This window comes from Sorex fumeus, unplaced genomic scaffold (genome assembly GCF_029834395.1).
Source record: "Sorex fumeus unplaced genomic scaffold, SorFum_2.1 ptg000046l, whole genome shotgun sequence".
Taxonomy (NCBI): Eukaryota; Metazoa; Chordata; class Mammalia; order Eulipotyphla; family Soricidae; genus Sorex; species Sorex fumeus.
This window is the reverse complement of record NW_026606103.1, coordinates 6,315,812-6,325,259: the sequence shown is the minus strand read 5'-3', so window position 1 is coordinate 6,325,259 and position 9,448 is coordinate 6,315,812. Positions and strand designations below refer to the sequence as shown.

Genomic DNA, 9,448 nt, shown 5'->3' with positions numbered 1-9,448 from the left:
TGTGCTCTGGGATGGCTTTAGTCTGACACAACCCAATCCCAAGAACTTGACACAAACAGCGAGACTCTTCTGGGGCTCCAGGATCCTCAAGGCGTGATAATGAGACCTATGTTTTCCACCTATCCCATGAAAATACATCCCTCAATCTTTATCCTGGTCACATAAAACATTGCTCCCTCTCCAGGGATTTTGAGATGGGCATTTTCTTGGGAGCAGACTGTGTTAATACCTCCCAAGCCCCAGATAGACCCTTTTCTACCCTCACTCCCCTCCCTCTTCAAAGGAATGAAGAGCTGGTCTCAGCAAGCTGCCATCCCTGCTCTAACAGGTAAAAGCCAGGTCCCCAGGGCTTTCCAGATGCTTGATCCAACTTTTAAGGTCCTTTATCAGCAACACCACCTCAGAGTCTCCTCCATCCAACACAGCTCCACAGCCCGGCTCCCCCTCTAGGGTCTGCTCCATGGAGGAGAAAGAGCCCAGGGACCCCTCAGCTCCCTGACTGTGACTGCAGGGCAACCTCAGTGCTCCCCAGTGGAGAGCAGAGCTTTCTCCAGACAAGTCAGTGTTGTTTAAACTCCCAGCGGTTGCTGGGGTTGGTCTAGGTGGCAAGGAGCTCGCCAACAGGAACAACCTGGAGGTTATGGGCTAGTCTATGGGAATGAGCACAGGCCCCGCTGCTGTATCTGGGTCCCCTGCAGGGCAGGTGATCTGCTCTGAAATCTGGATGCTGGACTTTGTGTGCCCATAAAGGAGCATGCAGGAATAGTAGAAAGGTCTGACCACCTTGTTTCATCTGTGTCATAGAGTCTGGACATACTTCATTTCTACCACACTGATCACAGTTTTAAAGAGCTTTAAAGAGTTTTAAAGTTTTAAGAGTTTTAAAGAGTTTTAAAGAACAAAACTGGTGTGGTGCCCAGGAATTGTTCTTGCTTCTAGGGACCAAATGCATGATCAGGCATGTTGAGTCACTTAACACCAGAACCTACTGGTGCTGTGGAGGAGCCTCAAGGTTACCCGAAATCATTCACAACAAGAAATGAATCTCAGAACCAGGAAGCTTGCTGAAGAGATGTCTCCTGATCTTGCAGCAGGCCGATTTCACCGGGGTGCCTCAGACAGGGGCAGGTGCTGTCCCTCTACCTGCCCCTTACGAATCCAGAGCCCAATGGAAAACCCAGGTATGTTAGACCAGTGACTGCTAACTCTAGTCCTCAAGGGATCAGGTACAACTGCTCCTTCCCATCTCCTCGCCTCTATGTCACGCCCATGAACTGCCTTCCTCCTTGTGCCATTTAAGCTCAGTAATGGCCATGATCCAGAGACTCCAAAATGAATCTCAGAATCGAGCAGCTAGCTGCAGAGATTTCTTTGGACACTAATTATTTAAAATTTTAGAATTCCAGGGCATGCAGCCACTTTTGTGGCCATGTGACTTCTCATGCTATTCATAATAAGCTATACAAAATAAAGTATGAGTCTGTTAGGCAGGCTTGAGTGGTGGTGGTGGTAAGCTTAGAAATAATGGCGTTGGGATGGTATAATGGTGGTTTGATTGCAATATTGAATGTAATCCATTATTGTGAATAACTTTATGAAAATAAAATTTAAAAAATTATTTTGCGTAACAAAAAAAAAAACCCATTCCTGACAGGAACTACCTGTGATTTTGAACTGTCTCCAAATAGGCAGAAAGTAACAGAGCACCAAAGGCAATATAGATCCTGAACTATCAGGGATAAAGAAAACTGCAGGTTCAGGACACCATGCTTGGTTCCAGAAGTCGAGATGGGACAGACAAGGAAAGATTAAGGACCTTGCTGTTTGTCTTAGTGCAAAGAAAACACCAAGAGAGGACACATGTTCTCTGGATAACACAAATCGTTGCATCCCTAATACATTTATCAGAACCTTCGTGCTTGGGTTGCATTACACAGTGCATAAAATCTCTACTCCACAATCCCAAATTTGGGGTTCTTTGCCAGCAGTGAGAGAGTTTTTCCCAGGCTTGCGTTCTCAATAAAATTCTTTGAGAACCTCACTTAAAATCTGCGTATCTGCTGTTAGCTAGTACAAGGGAATAGGAAGAAGCTCATTGTTCATCAACCATTGAAGGAATTGCCAGATGTAGCCCTTCTGCACATGGAATATGATTCTGTAGTTAACGTTTGAACTGTGGATATGTGCTGATGTAGGTGGACCAGGGAAAGCTATTCTCAGTGAAAGAGGCCACAGAAAGCTAGATGGCCAGACTGTGGGAATCTAGAGAAAGAAAGGAATATGGGGTTCAAGACTCAAGGATCAATCGGAAGGGAAAGGGTGATGGCTGAGTGGAGGAGGTTATGGACACCTTCTGAGGATACGAGCTCTATTTTAAAGTGTGGTGAAATTGTTTTAAAAGGTATTTTGGAACTGAAGAAGTAGTACAGTTGATGGGGCAGTTGCTTTGAACATGGCCAACCAGGATTTGATTCCTGGCACTCCATATGGTCCCCTGAGGCCAGAAAGGAGTACTTCCTGGGCAGAGCCAGAGTAAGCTCCAGGAACCATTTTGTGTGACACTAAAACAAATCAAATTGAATGTTGAGAATTGGGAAAATTGTATACACATTAAGGTGCTTGTGTTGAATGTGCACAGCCCTCGTTCTACTGATGTCTAGCACCACGTTGTCCCCTGAGCTATACCAGGAATGAGTCCTAGAACAAGGAGCTCTGTAGAGCAGTCACTGTTGGGTGTGACGCACGAACTCAGGGAAGAAATAGAAAGAGTCTGTCTCCCACAACTGTGAGAGCTCCTGTGTGGTGCTCTCTCCCATGCTGTGATTTTTCCCAGCGTGATGCCTCAATCTTTGATGTGCTTTTTGATGCATTCCAAGGAAAAGGCAGCAAACGTGAGCCACTCCTATATCCATAGAATTGGGTGGGTCTGGTGAAACTGAGCACATCTCCCAATGGGTGGGGAGGACTCCTCCCTGCTCCAGGGAGCAGAATGTCTCACAGGACCCAACCCCTGTAACGCCCTTACCTGTTTTCATCTCAGGATTGTCCAAGGAGCATGAGCGACAGGAGATACAAAGAGTGTTTTCAATGAAATGAAATTTATTAACTATTTACACAATGACACAAAGGGGCTGCTCCAGCACAACCCCAACACTGGGACCGCCAAATTATACAAAGAAGTCCTAGCTGGATGAAGATCAGGTGGAAGACAAGGCTGCTAGGGGCAGCCAGGCTCGGGAGGGAGCCCCCCGGTGTCCTACTGGATGCTGTACCCATCCTGTACTGTACTCCTCTGGGCTACAGCAGGCTGGAACCTTCTCTTTGGGGGCAGGGAAGGGCCTACCAGCTCCACAGTCAAGGCTGAGTCCCCAGACACCCTGGGGTGCTCCCCAGGGAAGGGGGTCTTCACAGTAGTGCCCAGTCCTGCGCTCCCACACAGAGGACGCTTCCTGGAAGGGGCAGTAGCAGGGGCAGCAGGATTGCAGGCCCTTCTTTGAGTGGGTTGGGTCTGAGAAGCCCCCCAGGCCCTCGGGCAGCGGGGGCCAGTGTCTGAGCCAGGGCTCATGGGGAAGCCCCGCAGAAGGCTGTGTTGAGAGGCCTGGAGGAAGCCCAGGCTGGGCAGCTCCTCCTCCTCCTCACTGGAGCCCTCTGCTGCCCCATGTGGCCCCTGGCCAGGAGGGGCCTCTCCCAGCATGAGGGAGACCCTGCTGTCCAGAGTAGGGGCAGCAAGGCCGGGACAGGGGGCCTGTTCTGCCTGAAGGGATGGGGATTCCAGGCTCCCCAAAGAGAGGACAGAGGCTCGAGGTGCCATCCCAGTGGACTCAGCCTGCACAGGTCTTGAGGCGTGTCCAAAGTCAGTCTCAGGGGGGCAGGATTCAGCGCTGGCCCCTGGCTTATGGCCCCAGGTAGGAGTTGTGTTGCAGTGACTTGCGGCACTCTCAGATGGAATTGAGTCCTTTGGAGTCAGCTGGTGTTGGGGACAAGCCTTCTGGACCTCCTTGTCCAGCGCAGCCCGTAGACGCTTTTCCACAATCTGAAGGGAGGAAGGAGAGTGTGGGCATGTGGGGGTGCAGGGTGGGACAGAGAGTGACCGCGACTCCTCCCAGAGTAGAAAACTCAGATATCTGTCCCACTAAGGGCCCTCACCCCCGCCAACCCTTCCTTCACCCCATATTCACGTCCTCATCTTCCCTGAGGTCACAAAGGGAGGCCTCTGGCCATGGCCTGGGCAGGGAGGGCACCAAGTGACTAGGCCCCAGTGCTGGGCGCCCCTCCCTGACTCATGACCAACCTGCTGCTCTGAGTGCCCTGGGACCTGTCCCCTGAGTCCCCTGCAGGGACTCTTTTCCAGCAATCACATGCAAAATGCCTCCTGTTTGCCGTGGGCCGCTACCCATTGCCTTACAGGAAACCCTCACATTATTCCCCTGGGTCCTGCATGGACCCCAGAGACCTATGTGCCTCACCTGTGTGGGGGTGAGTCCTTCCTCCTCCTCGAGCTCCTCAGCCAGGTCCAGGAAATCCAGCTGGGATTCTGGGGAGAGCAGGTACGCCAGGAAGCTGGGGTGAATGACTGCCTCGACCTTGGAGGGGAAAGCAGGTGTGAGGGTTCTCATAGGGACTAGGAAGGAATTAAGATGCAAACACACCCGTTCTCAGCACAGTGCAGGGTCTTGGACGGTTGCACATAGTCTCTGTCATGTACACACATGACACAAAGACACACACTCTTCCACCTCTAGGCACATGTACATGTATCCACACATTTCTGTGCAGAGCCCACACAGTACACACAGATGGAGACACACAGAGATGTTCACACATCGACCAAACCAAGAAATTCACAAACTAGGGCCAATGTTTGTACACAGGGGACACATATGCACACATACACACAAACACAAGTAGAAATATGTCACTACCAAGCCCTGGACAGAAGCAACCCTGCGCCCTCCCCACCCTACAGCAGTCCCCAAAACCCACCTTGGTGACAAAGGCCTCCTGGGAGCACAGCTCGTACACATAGCTCAGGAGCCCCGGCTCAGGGCAGGTCCCGGCCTCCTCCTGCTGCTCCTTCCTGCCCGCTGCCCTTCGGCCAAGGGGCGCCCCGCAGACTGTATCGGGGGCCGTTAGCTTCTCGTCCATGATATCCATGTTCTCCTGCACGGTCTCAGGGGGGATCTCCTTGGGGGCCTTGGTTTGGGGGCCCGCTGTGGTTTGTGCGTCTTGGGGCAGGCTGCCCGAGCCCAGGGTTTGGATTTCTTAGGGACACAGGCTGAGGAGGAAGAAGGGGAGAGGGACGTGAGGGGACCCCGCATCCATTGCCCTTAGACACACAGCACTGAGCACAGAAATGGGGATGGATACCTGTGGGATGGGTCAGGTCAGGTGTGTGTCTACATCTGTGTGTAATAGAATCCCATAACTGCGTGAGGGATGAGGGGACCCTCAAAGGGAGGAGGGTCAACTGTGTCGCCAGGGTCTCCAAACCCACTTCAAAGGTGAGTCTGACGCCCTCAGGCAGCGTGCTGTGTTCAGGGAGAGGGAGAAACCCAGGAACAGGGGGCCGCTGAGCATAGGCCTGGGTGTCCCCGGGAGAGTGAACGCTCCCTGGCAGGGCACGAATCCTAGCACCTTTCTGGGCCTATGAAAATTAGCTGGGGAACAGTGTCGGTACCTGGCTGCTGGCCTAGCGGTGGGCCTGGAGCCCCCTGAGGCTCAGGCCTGGGTGGGGCAGTGGTTGGCAGGCCCTGTACTCCATTCATCCACTGCAGCTTCTGCGCTTCCATCTCTTCCTCAGCCTCAAACTCCATGAACCTGGTATGGGGAGCACAGACCCCATCGAGATGGGCTGGCCTGGACCACACTGGATGAGGCAGGGACAGGGAACTCTCACGGCCAAGACCTCAGGAGGGTGGAGAATGGGTGGGCACAGACCCCGGCGCCCCCAGTGATTCCCCATATCAGCCTTTTGAGCGTCACAGAAAATAAGGGACTGTGACCCTCAGACTGTGGTCAGGAGCCCCAGAGTGGGGTGGGGAGAAGTGTCCCGGCCCCAGGAGGGACAAGCTTCCACAGGGGAAGGGCCTCCCGCGGATGCCAAGGATGCCTTGGCCATCTGGGAGCAGCCCCTGAAGCCCGGTCCCGCAGCCAGCCCCAACCCCCACACTCTGCCCAGGACTGACTTACTTGGCAGCCATGTCGTAGTAGATCATGCGGTCAAAATTGCTCGTGCCCTCCCATTCCCGCAGGGCCCGGCGCAGGCCTTCCTCCAGGCTCATGGTGGGCTTCAGGCGGGCCAGGGTGCGCAGCACCGGGCTGCAAGGACAGGCTCGGTCAGGGTCTGTATCTGCCAGGAGCCCCCGCTGCCCTACACCCATGCCTAGACCCCCCATGGTGGCCTGGTCTCCCCGCACAGAGTTGACTCTGCCTCCCACACACCAGCTCAGTGGCCATGCTGGTGTTATCCCTCAGCTCTGGGGATACGTCATGAGATGCCAAGGCCGAGCAGTCATGGCCTGTCTGAACCCTGGTGCATCTGTGATGTGTCTGGTATTAGGAACAGAATGTCTCTCCTACAGACCACAGGTCGGGTCCAACCCTGATGAGCAGACTGAGTTGAAGCTTTAGGGCATGACTAGTCACTATGGGATTTGAGCCGAAACCCTGGGGTGGCATTCCTGAGGTCATGCTGTCATGGACCCTACCCTGGGGGTCACCCCAATCCCTTCCTGTGAAGCTCCCATTAGGTCTAGGACACCCGAGGGACTTACATGAGGAAGCAGGAAACGGCCTCAGTGTCCGGAGTCTGAGGAAGGTACCTCCGGGTCAGGGCCTTGAATTTCTGCCAGCGCCGAAAGTTCTCGTAGACGCTACTGGGCCTGCTGGAGGTTTCAGGTGATGCCTGGTTCCGGGTGTTGGCGGGACCACTCTCACCACAAACCCACTGGGGCAGTGGTCCACCACTCGATGGGAGGATGATGGGAACCACCTGTGCCACTGGCAGTGGAGCCTGAGGAGGATGGTCTCCTGTCCCAGCCTGGGTGACAGTAGTAGCTGGGGTCGGCATAACGGTCTTCGGCACAGGTGACACCAAGTAGATGGGTGCAGGATGCCCATTCACGGCAGATGGAACTTCTGGGCCCCCCCCAGTTGAGTGAAGCCTGTGTCAGGATGACAGGCTGGTTCTGGGTTGATTCCACAAGCCCCACCTCAGGGCTGACCTGGATGATAACCTTGTAAGGTTCAGGAACGCGGGGACCATGGCTGGCAGCTCCTGTCATCACAGGCACCATGGGGAAAGGTGACAGTACCAGAGGGTTGCCAGGAGCAATGGCCGAGGTCACCAGAGGGGGCATCTGGATGGGCTCCCAGGGTGGTGGCTGGGGGAGCCCTGGATTGAGAAAGGGCAAGACCCGGAAAGCAGAGCCGGAGACCCCAAGGTTCATGGTCATCTCTGGGAGCAGTACAGGAGACACTGTGGAGAGGAGGGAGGGGAGTGAGAGGGAGACGTGTGGGGGAGAGCAAGGCCTCACTGACCCAAGCATCCCTAGATCAGGCCTTTTGAAAGGAATGAGGTGGTGTGCCCTGTCTCATCCCTGAGTCCCTAGCACAGGCCATCCCTCCCCTCCAGCTGGGTTATACTTCGTGGAGATCCTAAGGCTAGGGTTCTTGTGTTCTGGGAGAGTTCCATCAGGGATGGCAGCAGGTGTGGAAATGGCCAGAGATTTCACCAGTCAGACACTGGGGATGTTTCCAGAGTTCTGGAGCTGCTGATCATGTTAGATTGAAAATTGGTAACATCTTCTAAATAATCTAAGACTTTATCCCAGAGACGGATACAGGATAATTAACATCAGGCATAAACCAGGTGCCAGGAAAGAAAATTGTCTGCCACCATCGTTACTCAGGTGGAATTCACACAGAGACTCGCACTAGAGACGACCCAGAGCCTGTGTGCATCATGCTCAGGACAGAGGCCCTGATGTCTCCAACTGCTCTGACGATGCTCTTTCTGCCTCAGTACACTCCACCTCTCCTCAAGGAACAGACCTTCACAGACTTTTCTCAGGAAAACCCCACATATCACACACACACACACACACACACACACACACACACACACACACACACAGAAACACATACTCATTCTCACAAACTCACACATAGACTCACACATCCATTTATTCCTTGTCTGTGAGGGAAGTATCCAATTCTCCATCAATCTTCACCTCAGAGCTGAAATGCTTGCTGGGGCTGCACCATGAGATGCCAGACCATGGAAGAACAAACTTCACCAAAATGAGAACAATCCAGAATAACTCAGGAATCTGAGTTGTAACTACGCTGAAGTCACCTGTCTCCCAACCTGCTGACCCAAGACAGCTGCTGGGCTCAGCCAGCAGAGAGTTTAAGTCTGTAGAAGTGTCAGGCTCTGACTGTGGCAGTTAGTCACTTGCAGCCCAGCTCTGGGGAGGACTCATCATGGCAGAATTACACACAGACAGCCTCACTCAACAAGGTTCAGGCTGGACCATCTGTGCTGAGCTGTCCACATCAGGTTGAGCTCAGCGCAAGTCTAATTACTTCTAAACTTATTCTAGAGCACAGGAGGAGACATGGACTCAGCATGCCTGGGTCTTTCCTGTGCCACCACAAAACAGTCCCTCCAGACACATGAAAATGACCCTGTTCCCCCATCCACCAGCAGGACACTCACATATAAAGCAGCCATACGCCTGCTGCCTCCCTCTGTCCATACCAATGACCTTCGCCCAGGTAATTTGACACACCTCCAAGGATGCCCTCCCAGACCCCTCAGGTTCTCCTGGGCTCTCTTTGCTGTACAGGTGAGATATCTATGGAGCCCAGGTCTTTCTCCTCTTTCACCCACTCAAAACATGGTGTTCCCAGTCAGAGTGACAATGAACCCAAAGGATTTCAGGGTGACAGAGACTTTCTCACATACACAGACACCCTCACAGGCTTACCTCCTCCTGACGCCATCGTCATAGACGTGGCCAGAGGCCACTGCAGTTTATCAGCCTTCACAACGGCAAAAATCAGGACCAGGATCAGAGAGTGAACTGCTCACGCAGACGCTCAGGATCCGAGTGGGTGAGGGTGAAGTTTGAATTCAAACCTCAGAATCTTGGGCTCAAGACATTCTGCAGTAGGGGGAGGGGAGGGCCAGGAGGGCCTGGCTGGGGAAACATTCCATGAAGGGCTCTGATTGGACGGCCAGAACCAGAACTTTCCTTCAAACTGCTCAATGGCAGAGCAGCTCACATGGCCTCTTCCAGCCACTTAGACAAAGTTTCCCGATTCTCAGCACACAGGTTGGCTTGGTCTTCGCTGTATCTCAATACTTTATCCACCAGTCTAGTTGTGTGCCCCTCAAATCTCTCTCCTTCCTCTCTTCCTGTTGACCTCCTTCAACAGAGTCTAC

At 53.3% G+C, this 9,448-nt stretch overlaps 1 protein-coding gene across 1 annotated transcript; it reads right to left on the bottom strand.

Annotated features, from left to right (window-relative positions):
• Positions 1–798: 798 nt before the first annotated feature.
• Positions 799–9,006, bottom strand: LOC130031219 (NUT family member 2G-like). The gene is made up of 9 exons (XM_056122486.1): positions 8,991–9,006; positions 7,224–7,276; positions 6,774–6,991; positions 6,190–6,318; positions 5,685–5,817; positions 4,984–5,178; positions 4,482–4,583; positions 3,986–4,033; positions 799–852 (listed from the first exon to the last, which is right to left on the bottom strand). Exons 1-9 carry the CDS (start codon positions 9,004–9,006, stop codon positions 799–801), a joined length of 948 nt encoding a protein of 315 aa, XP_055978461.1.
• Between the last annotated feature and the right edge of the window lie 442 nt (positions 9,007–9,448).

Excerpts from the sequence above, each read along its gene's own strand:
- LOC130031219 (XM_056122486.1), bottom strand. Across the intron at positions 5,818-6,189 it reads TACTACGACATGGCTGCCAA|GTTCATGGAGTTTGAGGCTG; the intron begins GTAAGTCAGTCC and ends TCCCCATACCAG. Across the intron at positions 4,034-4,481 it reads AGCTCGAGGAGGAGGAAGGA|ATTGTGGAAAAGCGTCTACG; the intron begins CTCACCCCCACA and ends TCCTCCCTTCAG.